General features: G+C 58.1%; 1 protein-coding gene across 1 annotated transcript in view; it reads left to right on the top strand.

Annotated features, from left to right (window-relative positions):
- The first annotated feature begins 319 nt into the window (after positions 1 to 319).
- Positions 320 to 15030, top strand: part of LOC140120816 (glucagon-like peptide 1 receptor) — a 56812-nt gene continuing 42101 nt past the window's right edge. The window contains exons 1-2 of the mRNA XM_072139768.1: positions 320 to 403; positions 10752 to 10821. Coding sequence (XP_071995869.1) covers positions 351 to 403; positions 10752 to 10821 — 123 coding nt within the window. The 5' untranslated portion in view covers positions 320 to 350. The remainder of the gene's footprint in view (positions 404 to 10751; positions 10822 to 15030) is intronic.

Raw genomic sequence — 15030 nt, 5'->3', positions numbered from 1 at the left:
TGACTCTCTCTCCAGTATGATGTCTTGGTGACTGTCTCCTCTGACTTCTCAGTGACTCTTTCTCCAGTATAATGTCTTGGGGACTCTCTCCAGTATGATGTCTTGGTGACTGTCTCTTCTATGACTTCTCAGTAACTCTCACCAGTCTGATGTCTTGGGGACTGTCTCCTCTGACTTCTCAGTAAGTCTCTCCAGTATGAGGTCTTGGTGACTGTCTCCTCTGACTTCTCAGTGACTCTCTCTCCAGTATGATGTCTTGGTGACTGTCTCTTCTATGACTTCTCAGTGACTCTCTCTCCAGTATGATGTCTCAGTGACTGTCTCTTTGTCTCTCTCTTTCAGGTGTGCCTATGCTGTTTGTCCTCCCCTGGGGCATAGTCAAGTACCTCTATGAAGATGACGGGTTTGTCCCTCTTTGTCTGTGTGAACAGTGTCTTGTAGAGGATGAGATTTCTGACATTTCCTGCAGGATCCTCAGGAATCTGTTAGCAACAACTGGTAACCAAGTAGTAAGAAAAACCAAGGACAAGAAGTGGAGAGAGAAGCTTGTAACCAGAGGCCTCCGAAATCTACCAGGGCAGGGAGACACTAGAGATAGCAGGGAGGAGAGGAGAGCACCATCAGGGGAGGAGAGGAGAGCACCATCAGGGAGGAGAGGAGAGCACCATCGGGGGAGGAGAGCACCATCAGGGAGGAGAGGAGAGCACCATCAGGGAGGAGAGCAGAGCACCATCAGGGAGGAGAGGAGAGCACCATCAGGGAGGAGAGGAGATCACCATCAGGGAGGAGAGGAGATCACCATCAGGGAGGAGAGGAGATCACCATCAGGGAGGAGAGGAAAGCACCATCAGGGGAGGAGAGGAGAGCACCATCAGGGAGGAGAGGAGAGCACCATCAGGGAGGAGAGGAGTGCACCATCAGGGAGGAGAGGAGTGCACCATCAGGGAGGAGAGGAGAGCACCATCAGGGAGGAGAGGAGAGCACCATCAGGGAGGAGAGGAGAGCACCATCAGGGAGGAGAGGAGATCACCATCAGGAAAAAGAGGAGATCACCATCAGGGAGGAGAGGAGATCACCATCAGGGAGGAGAGGAGATCACCATCAGGGAGGAGAGGAGGTCACCATCAGGGAGGAGGGGAGATCACCATCAGGGAGGAGAGGAGAGCACCATCAGGGAGGAGAGGAGATCACCATCAGGGAGGAGAGGAGATCACCATCAGGGAGGAGAGGAGATCACCATCAGGGAGGAGAGGAGAGCACCGTCAGGGAGGAAAGCCCCATCAGGGAGGAGAGGAGAGCACCATCAGGGAGGAGAGGAGAGCACCATCAGGGAGGAGAGGAGATCACCATCAGGGAGGAGAGCACCATCAGGAAGGAGAGGAGATCACCATCAGGGAGGAGATGAGATCACCATCAGGGAGGAGATCACCATCAGGGAGGAGAGGAGAGCACCATCAGAGAGGAGAGCATCATCAGGGAGGAGAGCACCATCAGGTAGGAGAGGAGATCACCATCAGGGAGGAGAGGAGAGCACCATCAGAGAGGAGAGCACCATCAGGGAGGAGAGCACCATCAGAGAGGAGGTCACCATCAGGGAGGAGAGGAGATCACCATCAGGGAGGAGAGGAGAGCACCGTCAGGGAGGAGAGCACCATCAGGAAGGAGAGGAGATCACCATCAGGGAGGAGATCACCATCAGAGAGGAGAGGAGAGCACCATCAGGGAGGAGAGGAGAGCACCGTCAGGGAGGAGAGGAGAGCACCATCAGAGAGGAGAGCATCATCAGGGAGGAGAGCACCATCAGGTAGGAGAGGAGATCACCATCAGGGAGGAGAGGAGAGCACCATCAGAGAGGAGAGCACCATCAGGGAGGAGAGCACCATCAGGGAGGAGAGGAGATCACCATTCGGGAGGAGATCACCATCAGGGAGGAGAGGAGAGCACCATCAGGGAGGAGAGCAGAGCACCATCAGAGAGGAGAGCATCATCAGGGAGGAGAGCACCATCAGGTAGGAGAGGAGATCACCATCAGGGAGGAGAGGAGAGCACCATCAGGGAGGAGAGGAGAGCACCATCAGGAAAAAGAGGAGATCACCATCAGGAAAAAGAGGAGATCACCATCAGGGAGGAGAGGAGATCACCATCAGGGAGGAGAGGAGATCACCATCAGGGAGGAGAGGAGATCACCATCAGGGAGGAGAGGAGATCACCATCAGGGAGGAGAGGAGAGCACCGTCAGGGAGTAGAGGAGATCACCATCAGGGAGGAAAGCCCCATCAGGGAGGAGAGGAGAGCACCATCAGGGAGGAGAGGAGAGCACCATCAGGGAGGAGAGGAGGTCACCATCAGGGAGGAGAGGAGATCACCATCAGGGAGGAGAGGAGAGCACCGTCAGGGAGTAGAGGAGATCACCATCAGGGAGGAAAGCCCCATCAGGGAGGAGAGGAGAGCACCATCAGGGAGGAGAGGAGGTCAGCATCGGGGAGGAGAGGAGTTCACCATCAGGTAGGAGAGGAGATCACCATCAGGGAGGAGAGGAGATCACCATCAGGGAGGAGAGCACCATCAGGAAGGAGAGGAGATCACCATGCGGGAGGAGATGAGATCACCATCAGGGAGGAGATCACCATCAGAGAGGAGAGGAGAGCACCATCAGGGAGGAGAGGAGAGCACCATCAGGGAAGAGAGGAGAGCACCATCAGAGAGGAGAGCATCATCAGGGAGGAGATCACCATCAGGTAGGAGAGGAGATCACCATCAGGGAGGAGAGGAGATCACCATCATCGAGGAGAGGAGAGCACCATCAGAGAGGAGAGCACCATCAGGGAGGAGAGCACCATCAGGGAGGAGAGCACCATCAGGGAGGAGAGGAGATCACCATGAGGGCGGAGAGGAGAGCACCATGAGGGAGGAGAGGAGATCACCATTCGGGAGGAGATCACCATCAGGGAGGAGAGGAGAGAACCATCAGGGAGGAGAGGAGAGCACCATCAGAGAGGAGAGCATCATCAGGGAGGAGAGCACCATCAGGTAGGAGAGGAGATCACCATCAGGGAGGAGAGGAGATCACCATCAGGGAGGAGAGGAGAGCACCATCAGAGAGGAGAGCACCATCAGGGAGGAGAGCACCATCAGGGAGGAGAGGAGATCACCATCCGGGAGGAGAGGAGAGCCCCATCAGGGAGGAGAGGAGAGCACCAGCAGGGAGGAGAGGAGAGCACCATCATGGTGGAGAGCACCAGCAGGGAGGAGAGGAGAGCCCGTCAGGGAGGAGAGAGATCACCAGCAGGGAGGAGAGGAGATCACCATCAGGGAGGAGGGGAGAGCACCAGCAGGGAGGAGAGGAGATCACCATCAGGGAGGAGAGGAGAGCACCGTCAGGGAGTAGAGGAGATCACCAAGAGGGAGGAGAGGAGATCACCATCAGGGAGGAGAGCACCATCAGGTAGGAGAGGAGATCACCACCAGGGAGGAGAGGAGATCACCATCAGGGAGGAGAGCACCATCAGGGAGGAGAGGAGATCACCATCAGGGAGGAGAGCACCATCAGGGAGGAGAGGAGATCACCATCAGGGAGGAGATCACCATCAGGGAGGAGAGGAGAGCAACATCAGGGAGGAGAGGAGAGCACCATTGGGGAGGAGAGCACTATCAGGGAGGAGAGGAGAGCACCATCCGGGAGGAGATCACCATCCGGGAGGAGAGGAGAGCACCAGCAGGGAAAAGAGGAGATCACCATCAGGGAGGAGAGGAGATCACCATCAGGGAGGAGAGGAGATCACCATCCGGGAGGAGAGTACCATCAGGGAGGAGAGTACCATCAGGAAGGAGAGGAGAGCACCATCAGGGAGGAGAGCACCATCAGGGAGGAGAGGAGAGCACCATCAGGGAGGAGAGGAGATCACCATCTGGGAGGAGAGGAGAGCACCAGCAGGGAGGAGAGGAGAGCACCAGCAGGGAGGAGAGGAGAGCACCAGCAGGGAGGAGAGGAGATCACCATCAGAGAGGAGAGCATCATCAGGGAGGAGAGCACCATCAGGTAGGAGAGGAGATCACCATCAGGGAGGAGAGGAGAGCACCATCAGGGAGGAGAGTAGAGCACCATCAGAGAGGAGAGCACCATCAGGGAGGAGAGCACCATCAGGGAGGAGAGCACCATCGTGGAGGAGATCACCATGAGGGAGGAGAGGAGAGCACCATGAGGGAGGAGAGGAGATCACCATTCGGGAGGAGATCACCATCAAGGAAGAGAGGAGAGCACCAGCAGGGAGGAGAGGAGATCACCATCCGGGAGGAGAGGAGAGCCCCATCAGGGAGGAGAGGAGAGCACCAGCAGGGAGGAGAGGAGAGCACCATCATGGTGGAGAGCACCAGCAGGGAGGAGAGGCGAGCCCGTCAGGGAGGAGAGAGATCACCAGCAGGGAGGAGAGGAGATCACCATCAGGGAGGAGGGGAGAGCACCAGCAGGGAGGAGAGGAGAGCACCGTCAGGGAGTAGAGGAGATTACCAAGAGGGAGGAGAGGAGAGCACCATCAGGGAGGAGAGGAGATCACCATCCGGGAGGAGAGGAGAGCCCCATCAGGGAGGAGAGGAGAGCACCAGCAGGGAGGAGAGGAGAGCACCATCATGGTGGAGAGCACCAGCAGGGAGGAGAGGCGAGCCCGTCAGGGAGGAGAGAGATCACCAGCAGGGAGGAGAGGAGATCACCATCAGGGAGGAGGGGAGAGCACCAGCAGGGAGGAGAGGAGAGCACCGTCAGGGAGTAGAGGAGATTACCAAGAGGGAGGAGAGGAGAGCACCATCAGGTAGGAGAGGAGATCACCATCAGGGAGGAGAGGAGATCACCATCAGGGAGGAGAGCACCATCAGGGAGGAGAGGAGATCACCATCAGGGAGGAGAGCACCATCAGGGAGGAGAGGAGATCACCATCAGGGAGGAGATCACCATCAGGGAGGAGAGGAGATCACCATCAGGGAGGAGAGGAGATCACCATCAGGGAGGAGAGGAGAGCACCATCAGGGAGGTATGGAGAGCACCATCAGGGAGGAGAGGAGATCACCATCAGGGAGGAGAGGAGATCACCATCAGGGAGGAGAGGAGATCACCATCAGGGAGGAGAGGAGATCACCATCAGGGAGGAGAGGAGGTCACCATCAGGGAGGAGAGGAGATCACCATCAGGGAGGAGAGGAGATCACCATCAGGGAGGAGAGGAGAGCACCGTCAGGGAGTAGAGGAGATCACCATCAGGGAGGAAAGCCCCATCAGGGAGGAGAGGAGAGCACCATCAGGGAGGAGAGGAGAGCACCATCAGGGAGGAGAGGAGGTCACCATCAGGGAGGAGAGGAGATCACCATCAGGGAGGAGAGGAGAGCACCGTCAGGGAGTAGAGGAGATCACCATCAGGGAGGAAAGCCCCATCAGGGAGGAGAGGAGAGCACCATCAGGGAGGAGAGGAGGTCAGCATCGGGGAGGAGAGGAGTTCACCATCAGGTAGGAGAGGAGATCACCATCAGGGAGGAGAGGAGATCACCATCAGGGAGGAGAGCACCATCAGGAAGGAGAGGAGATCACCATGCGGGAGGAGATGAGATCACCATCAGGGAGGAGATCACCATCAGAGAGGAGAGGAGAGCACCATCAGGGAGGAGAGGAGAGCACCATCAGGGAGGAGAGGAGAGCACCATCAGAGAGGAGAGCATCATCAGGGAGGAGAGCACCATCAGGTAGGAGAGGAGATCACCATCAGGGAGGAGAGGAGATCACCATCAGGGAGGAGAGGAGAGCACCATCAGAGAGGAGAGCACCATCAGGGAGGAGAGCACCATCAGGGAGGAGAGCACCATCAGGGAGGAGAGCACCATCAGGGAGGAGAGGAGATCACCATGAGGGAGGAGAGGAGAGCACCATGAGGGAGGAGAGGAGAGCACCATGAGGGAGGAGAGGAGATCACCATGAGGGAGGAGATCACCATCAGGGAGGAGAGGAGAGAACCATCAGGGAGGAGAGGAGAGCACCATCAGAGAGGAGAGCATCATCAGGGAGGAGAGCACCATCAGGTAGGAGAGGAGATCACCATCAGGGAGGAGAGGAGATCACCATCAGGGAGGAGAGGAGAGCACCATCAGAGAGGAGAGCACCATCAGGGAGGAGAGCACCATCAGGGAGGAGAGGAGATCACCATCCGGGAGGAGAGGAGAGCCCCATCAGGGAGGAGAGGAGAGCACCAGCAGGGAGGAGAGGAGAGCACCATCATGGTGGAGAGCACCAGCAGGGAGGAGAGGAGAGCCCGTCAGGGAGGAGAGAGATCACCAGCAGGGAGGAGAGGAGATCACCATCAGGGAGGAGGGGAGAGCACCAGCAGGGAGGAGAGGAGATCACCATCAGGGAGGAGAGGAGAGCACCGTCAGGGAGTAGAGGAGATCACCAAGAGGGAGGAGAGGAGATCACCATCAGGGAGGAGAGCACCATCAGGTAGGAGAGGAGATCACCACCAGGGAGGAGAGGAGATCACCATCAGGGAGGAGAGCACCATCAGGGAGGAGAGGAGATCACCATCAGGGAGGAGAGCACCATCAGGGAGGAGAGGAGATCACCATCAGGGAGGAGATCACCATCAGGGAGGAGAGGAGAGCAACATCAGGGAGGAGAGGAGAGCACCATTGGGGAGGAGAGCACTATCAGGGAGGAGAGGAGAGCACCATCCGGGAGGAGATCACCATCCGGGAGGAGAGGAGAGCACCAGCAGGGAGGAGAGGAGATCACCATCAGGGAGGAGAGGAGATCACCATCAGGGAGGAGAGGAGATCACCATCCGGGAGGAGAGTACCATCAGGGAGGAGAGTACCATCAGGAAGGAGAGGAGAGCACCATCAGGGAGGAGAGCACCATCAGGGAGGAGAGCACCATCAGGGAGGAGAGGAGATCACCATCTGGGAGGAGAGGAGAGCACCAGCAGGGAGGAGAGGAGAGCACCAGCAGGGAGGAGAGGAGAGCACCAGCAGGGAGGAGAGGAGATCACCATCAGAGAGGAGAGCATCATCAGGGAGGAGAGCACCATCAGGTAGGAGAGGAGATCACCATCATGGAGGAGAGGAGAGCACCATCAGGGAGGAGAGTAGAGCACCATCAGAGAGGAGAGCACCATCAGAGAGGAGAGCACCATCAGGGAGGAGAGCACCATCGTGGAGGAGAGGAGATCACCATGAGGGAGGAGAGGAGAGCACCATGAGGGAGGAGAGGAGATCACCATTCGGGAGGAGATCACCATCAAGGAAGAGAGGAGAGCACCAGCAGGGAGGAGAGGAGATCACCATCCGGGAGGAGAGGAGAGCCCCATCAGGGAGGAGAGGAGAGCACCAGCAGGGAGGAGAGGAGAGCACCATCATGGTGGAGAGCACCAGCAGGGAGGAGAGGCGAGCCCGTCAGGGAGGAGAGAGATCACCAGCAGGGAGGAGAGGAGATCACCATCAGGGAGGAGGGGAGAGCACCAGCAGGGAGGAGAGGAGAGCACCGTCAGGGAGTAGAGGAGATTACCAAGAGGGAGGAGAGGAGAGCACCATCAGGGAGGAGAGGAGATCACCATCCGGGAGGAGAGGAGAGCCCCATCAGGGAGGAGAGGAGAGCACCAGCAGGGAGGAGAGGAGAGCACCATCATGGTGGAGAGCACCAGCAGGGAGGAGAGGCGAGCCCGTCAGGGAGGAGAGAGATCACCAGCAGGGAGGAGAGGAGATCACCATCAGGGAGGAGGGGAGAGCACCAGCAGGGAGGAGAGGAGAGCACCGTCAGGGAGTAGAGGAGATTACCAAGAGGGAGGAGAGGAGAGCACCATCAGGTAGGAGAGGAGATCACCATCAGGGAGGAGAGGAGATCACCATCAGGGAGGAGAGCACCATCAGGGAGGAGAGGAGATCACCATCAGGGAGGAGAGCACCATCAGGGAGGAGAGCACCATCAGGGAGGAGAGGAGAGCACCATCAGGGAGGAGAGGAGAGCACCATCAGGGAGGAGAGGAGATCACCATCAGGGAGGAGATCACCATCAGGGAGGAGAGGAGATCACCATCAGGGAGGAGAGGAGAGCACCATCAGGGAGGTATGGAGAGCACCATCAGGGAGGAGAGGAGATCACCATCAGGGAGGAGAGGAGATCACCATCCGGGAGGAGAGGAGATCACCATCAGGGAGGAGAGGAGATCACCATCAGGGAGGAGAGGAGGTCACCATCAGGGAGGAGAGGAGATCACCATCAGGGAGGAAAGGAGAGCACCATGAGGGAGGAGAGTACCATGAGGGAGGAGAGTACCATCAGGGAGGAGAGTACCATCAGGGAGGAGAGTACCATCAGGGAGGAGAGTACCATCAGGGAGGAGAGTACCATCAGGGAGGAGAGCACCATCTGGGAGGAGAGGAGAGCACTAGTAGGGAGGAGAGGAGAGCACCAGCAGGGAGGGGAGGAGAGCACCAACAGGGAGGGGAGGAGATCACCATCAGGGAGGGGAGGAGATCACCATCAGGGAGGAGAGGAGATTACCATCAGGGAGGAGAGGAGATCACCATCAGGGAGGAGAGGAGATCACCATCAGGGAGGAGAGGAGATCACCATCAGGGAGGAGAGGAGAGCACCATCAGGGAGGAGAGGAGATCACCATCTGGGAGGAGAGGAGAGCACTAGTAGGGAGGAGAGGAGAGCACCAGCAGGGAGGGGAGGAGAGCACCAACAGGGAGGGGAGGAGATCACCATCAGGGAGGGGAGGAAATCACCATCAGGGAGGAGAGGAGATCACCATCAGGGAGGAGAGGAGATCACCATCAGGGAGGAGGGGAGATCACCATCAGGGAGGAGAGGAGATCACCATCAGGGAGGAGGGGAGATCACCATCAGGGAGGAGAGGAGATCACCATCAGGGAGGAGAGGAGATCACCATCAGGGAGGAGAGGAGATCACCATCTGGGAGGAGAGGAGAGCACCATCTGGGAGGAGAGGAGAGCACCATCTGGGAGGAGAGTAGAGCACTAGTAGGGAGGAGAGGAGAGCACCAGCAGGGAGAGGAGGAGAGCACCAACAGGGAGGGGAGGAGATCACCATCAGGGAGGGGAGGAGATCACCATCAGGGAGGGGAGGAGATCACCATCAGGGAGGGGAGGAGATTACCATCAGGGAGGAGAGGAGATTACCATCAGGGAGGAGAGGAGATTACCATCAGGGAGGAGAGGAGATCACCATCAGGGAGGAGAGGAGATCACCATCAGGGAGGAGAGGAGATCACCATCAGGGAGGAGAGGAGATCACCATCAGGGAGGAGAGGAGATCACCATCAGGGAGGAGAGGAGATCACCATCAGGGAGGAGGGGAGATCACCATCAGGGAGGAGGGGAGATCACCATCAGGGAGGAGGGGAGATCACCATCAGGGAGGAGAGGAGATCACCATCAGGGAGGAGAGGAGATCACCATCAGGGAGGAGAGGAGATCACCATCAGGGAGGAGAGGAGATCACCATCAGGGAGGAGGGGAGATCACCATCAGGGAGGAGGGGAGATCACCATCAGGGAGGAGGGGAGATCACCATCAGGGAGGTATGGAGAGCACCATCAGGGAGGAGAGGAGAGCACCATCAGGGAGGAGATCACCATCAGGGAGGAGAGGAGATCACCATCAGGGAGGAGGGGAGAGCACCATCAGGGAGGAGATCACCATCAGGGAGGAGAGGAGAGCACCATCAGGGAGGAGAGCCCCATCAGGGCAGCAGCAGGGAGCGGAGCTTCATCCAGAGCTGCAGTCACTGTTCTTGACCCAATTCATGTATCTTATGCATTTTGCATCTTTTGCTTCATGCTTTGTTCCTCCTCCCTCTTTCTGTTTGTCTTCTCTCCATCTTTTAATTCCTTCTGTTCTGTTCTTTATTTTTTTGGGTTCTTCTTCTGCCTTTTGCCTCCCTTCTCCTCTTCTTTGCATCTTTTTACTCGCTGCTCATTATCTGACTTTTCCTTAGTCTTTTTTCCTCCCTCCTTCCATAGTTCCTTCCTCGCTTCTTTCCTGTTTCTTCCTCTTTTCTTTTCTTTTTTCCTTTTCCCTGTTCCGTCCTTTCTACCTGTTTCTTCCTTTCTGGCTTCCTCTGTTCTTCTTCTCTTCTTTCCACAATGTTTTCTTCTTCCTTCTTTCTTTTCCTTGATCTTCTTCCTTCCTTTCTTTCCGTTAGTTCTTCTTCCTTTGTCCTTCTTCGTCTTTTGTTCTCTTCTTCCTATAAGGATTTCCCCATCACTTTGGGGTCATGTTGTGGGGTCAGGGCTGGTCTGGAGAACATTTCGGACACTTCCAGGACTTGTTATTTCATGTTCTGTCTATTGTCCTCTCTCATAGAGCGGTGGGGAGTGTGGGGGATGGTACATCAGTAATTTGGGGGGGTCGCACTCCCCTCCTGTGTGTTCTGTAGCATTGTAATTCTGCGCAGGTTAGTGGAGAGTCTGGCGCTCATCTCTGGCCAGTAAAACGTTTGAGGTCTATAAATCACATCAGGTATCGCAGTGCGGAGCGAGGGAGAGATTGGCGTGAAGTAGTCTCAGCATCAAACTGTCAGACCACGCAACAGGCAGCGCACAAATCATCACAGACGGATCGACGCCATCTGATTCGCTGCCAGCGCCTGACCGAAACGCGCTCATCTGTCACTAAATCATCAAGTAAACGACGACATTTGTCTGAATTTGGGTTCTTCGCTCCCTGTAATAAATCATTGTGTCTCTTCTGCAGCTGCTGGACCCGGAACTATAACATGAACTACTGGCTCATCATCCGCCTGCCCATCCTAATCGCCATCGGGGTAAGTGGCTGCGGGCTCGTTACGGGGTCATTGTCCCCCGGGGCTCCCCTCCTGTCTTGTGGCCTGATCCTGGGTTAGATGTCAGGATTCTAGAGGGGAGGTCCACTCCAAGGAAGTCTTCAATGATGCAATAAACTATGTGGGGTCCGGTGGGATCTGGTCTTATGAAGCCCCCCCCCCCTTCTTCAGGAACTTCTATTTAATGATTCCTTCTTTATTGGACTTCCCATCTAATGACCCACCACTTTAGGACCTTCTTCCTAGGATCATCCTCCTTCAGACGTCCTACCTACCGGGAACCTGTCATCAAGAACTGACACAATAAACCTTACATATCCACCAATACCTCGTCCTGCTCGTCCTTCCCGGAACATTTCTCACTGTGGCCCTGCAGCAGCTCTCCTCCTCACCTCTCCCTGTGCCCTGCAGCTCTCCTCCTCACCTCTCCCTGTTCCCTGCAGCAGATCTCCTCCTCACCTCTCCCTGTGCCCTGCAGCTCTCCTCCTCATCTCTCCCTGTTCCCTGCAGCAGCTCTCCTCCTCACCTCTCCCTGTGCCCTGAAGCAGCTCTCCTCCTCACCTATCCCTGTGCCCTGCAGCAGCTCCCCTCCTCACCTCTACCTGCACCCCGCAGCAGCTTTCCTCCTCACCTCTCCCTGTGCCCTACAACAGCTCTCCTCCTCACCTCTCCTTGTGCCTGTGCAGCATCTCTCCTCCTAACCTCTCCCTGCGCTCCCACAGCAGCTCTCCTCCTCACCTCTCCCTGTGCCCTGCAGCAGCTCTCCTCCTCACCTCTCCTTGTGCCTGTGCAGCATCTCTCCTCCTAACCTCTCCCTGCGCTCCCACAGCAGCTCTCCTCCTCACCTCTCCCTGTGCCCTGCAGCAGCTCTCCTCCTCAACTCTACCTGCACCCCGCAGCAGCTTTCCTCCTCACCTCTCCCTGTGCCCTACAACAGCTCTCCATCTCACCTCTCCTTGTGCCTGTGCAGTAGCTCTCCTCCTAATCTCTCCCTGCGCTCCCACAGCAGCTCTCCTCCTCACCTCTCCCTGTGCCCTGCAGCAGCTCTCCTCACCTATCCCTGTGCCCTGCAGCAGCTCTCCTCCTCACCTCTCCCTGTGCCCTGCAGCAGCTCTCCTCCTCACCTCTCCCTGTGCCCTGCAGCAGCTGTCCTCCTCACCTCTCCCTGTGCCCTGCAGCAGCTCTCCTCCTCACCTCTACCTGCACCCCGCAGCAGCTTTCCTCCTCACCTCTCCCTGTACCCTACAACAGCTCTCCTCCTCACCTCTCCTTGTGCCTGTGCAGCATCTCTCCTCCTAACCTCTCCCTGCGCACCCACAGCAGCGCACCTCCTCACCTCTCCCTGTGCCCTGAAGCAGCAACTCTCCTCCTCACCTCTTCCTGTGCCCTGCAGCAACTCTCCTCCTCACCTCTCCTTGTGCCTGTGCAGCAGTTCTCCTCCTCACCTCTCCCTGCGCTCCCACAGCAGCTCTCCTCCTCAAATTTCCCTGTGCCCCTGCAGCAGCTCTCCCCCTCACCTCTCCCTGTGCCCTGCAGCAGCTCTCCTCAACTCTCTCTGTGCCCTGCAGCAGCTCTCCTCCTCACCTCTCCCTGTGCCCTGCAGCAGCTCTCCTCCTGACCTCTACCTGTGCCCTACAGTAGCTGTCCTCCTCACCTCTCCTGCGCTCCCACAGCAGCTCTCCTCACCTCTCCCTGTGCCCTGCAGCAGCTCTCCTCCACACCTCTCCCTGTGCCCTGCAGAAGCTATCCTCCTCACCTCTCCCTGTGCCCTGCAGCAGCTCTCCTCCTCACCTCTCCCTGTGTCATGCAGCAGCTCTCCTCCTCACCTCTCCCTGTGTCATGCAGCAGCTCTCCTCCTCACCTCTCCCTGTGCCCTGCAGCAGCTCTCCTCCTCACCTCTCCCTGTGCCCTGCAGCAGCTCTCCGCCTCACCTCTCCCTGTGCCCTACAACAGCTCTCATCCTCACCTCTCCTTGTGCCTGTGCAGCAGCTCTCCTCCTCACCTCTCCCTGTATCCCTGCAGCAGCTCTCTCCCTCACCTATCCCTGTGCCCTGCAGCAGCTCTCCTCCTCACCTCTCCCTGTGCCCTGCAGCAGCTCTCCTCCTCACCTCTCCCTGTGCCCTGCAGCAGCTGTCCTCCTCACCTCTCCCTGTGCCCTGCAGCAGCTCTCCTCCTCACCTCTACCTGCACCCCGCAGCAGCTCTCCCCCTCACCTCTCCCTGTGCCCTGCAGCAGCTCTCCTCAACTCTCTCTGTGCCCTGCAGCAGCTCTCCTCCTCACCTCTACCTGTGCCCTGCAGAAGCTCTCCTCCTCACCTCTCTCTGTGCCCTGCAGCAGCTCTCCTCCTCACCTCTCCCTGTGCCCTGCAGAAGCTCTCCTCCTCACCTCTACCTGCACCCCGCAGCAGCTTTCCTCCTCACCTCTCCCTGTACCCTACAACAGCTCTCCTCCTCACCTCTCCTTGTGCCTGTGCAGCATCTCTCCTCCTAACCTCTCCCTGCGCACCCACAGCAGCGCACCTCCTCACCTCTCCCTGTGCCCTGAAGCAGCTCTCCTCACCTATCCCTGTGCCCTGCAGCAGCTCTCCTCCTCACCTCTCCCTGTGCCCTGCAGCAGCTCTCCTCCTCACCTCTCCCTGTGCCCTGCAGCAACTCTCCTCCTCACCTCTTCCTGTGCCCTGCAGCAACTCTCCTCCTCACCTCTCCTTGTGCCTGTGCAGCAGTTCTCCTCCTCACCTCTCCCTGTGCTCCCACAGCAGCTCTCCTCCTCAAATTTCCCTGTGCCCCTGCAGCAGCTCTCCCCCTCACCTCTCCCTGTGCCCTGCAGCAGCTCTCCTCAACTCTCTCTGTGCCCTGCAGCAGCTCTCCTCCTCACCTCTCCCTGTGCCCTGCAGCAGCTCTCCTCCTGACCTCTACCTGTGCCCTACAGTAGCTGTCCTCCTCACCTCTCCTGCGCTCCCACAGCAGCTCTCCTCACCTCTCCCTGTGCCCTACAACAGCTCTCCTCCTCACCTCTCCCTGTGCCCTACAACAGCTCTCATCCTCACCTCTCCTTGTGCCTGTGCAGCAGCTCTCCTCCTCACCTCTCCCTGTATCCCTGCAGCAGCTCTCTCCCTAACCTCTCCCTGTGCCCTGCAGCAGCTCTCCTCACCTCTTCCTGTGCTATGCAGCAGCTCTCCTCCTCACCTCTCCCTGTGCCCTGCAGCAGCTCTCCTGCTCACCTCTACCTGTGCCCTACAGTAGCTCTCCTCCTCACCTCTCCTGCGCTCCCACAGCAGCTCTCCTCCTCACCTCTCCCTGTGCCCTGCAGAAGCTCTCCTCCTCACCTCTCCCTGTGCCCTGCAGCAGCTCTCCTCCTCACCTCTCCCTGTGCCCTGCAGCAGCTCTCCTCCTCACCTCTCCCTGTGCCCTGCAGCAGCTCTCCTCCTCACCTCTCCCTGTGCCCTGCAGCAGCTCTCCCCCTCACCTCTCCCTCTCACCTCTCCCTGTGCCCTGCAGCAGCTCTCCTCCTCACCTCTCCCTATGCCCTGCAGCTCTCCTCCTCACCTGTACCTGTGCCCTGCAGCAGCTCTCCTCCTCACCTCTTCCTGTGCCCTGCAGCTCTCCTCCTCACCTCTCCCTGCGCTCCCACAGCGGCTCTCCTCCTCACCTCTCCCCGTGCCCTGCAGCAGCTCTCCTCCTCACCTCTCCCAGTGCCTGCAGCAGGTCTCCCCCTCACCTCTCGCTGTGCCCTGCAGCAGCTCTCCTCCTCACCTCTCTCTGCTCCCCCGGAGCAACTCTCCTCCTCACCTCTTCCTGTGCCCTGCAGCAGCTCCTCACCTCTCCTTGCACCCCGCAGCAGCTCTCCTCCTCACATCTTCCTGCACACTGCAGCAGCTCTCCTCCTCACCTCTCCCTGCACTCCAACAACAGCTCTCCTCCTCACTTATCCCTGTACCCCCGCAGCATCTCTCATTCTCACCTCTGCAGCAGCTCTCCTCCTCACCTCTACCTGCACCCCTGCAGCAGCTCTCCTCCCCACCTCTTATCTGCAGCAGCTCTTTTTTAAACCTCTCCCCAGTCCCCCACAGCAGCTCTCCTCCTCACCTCTCCCTGAACCAGCTCTCCTCTTCACCTCTCCTGCGCCTCTGCAGCAGCTCTCCTGCTCACCTCTCCTGCACCTCTGCTGCAGCTCTTCTTCTAACCTCTCCCC

The sequence above is a fragment of the Engystomops pustulosus genome, chromosome 3 (genome assembly GCF_040894005.1).
Source record: "Engystomops pustulosus chromosome 3, aEngPut4.maternal, whole genome shotgun sequence".
Classification (NCBI taxonomy): Eukaryota; Metazoa; Chordata; class Amphibia; order Anura; family Leptodactylidae; genus Engystomops; species Engystomops pustulosus.
This window is presented reverse-complemented; position numbering and strand designations above follow the sequence as displayed.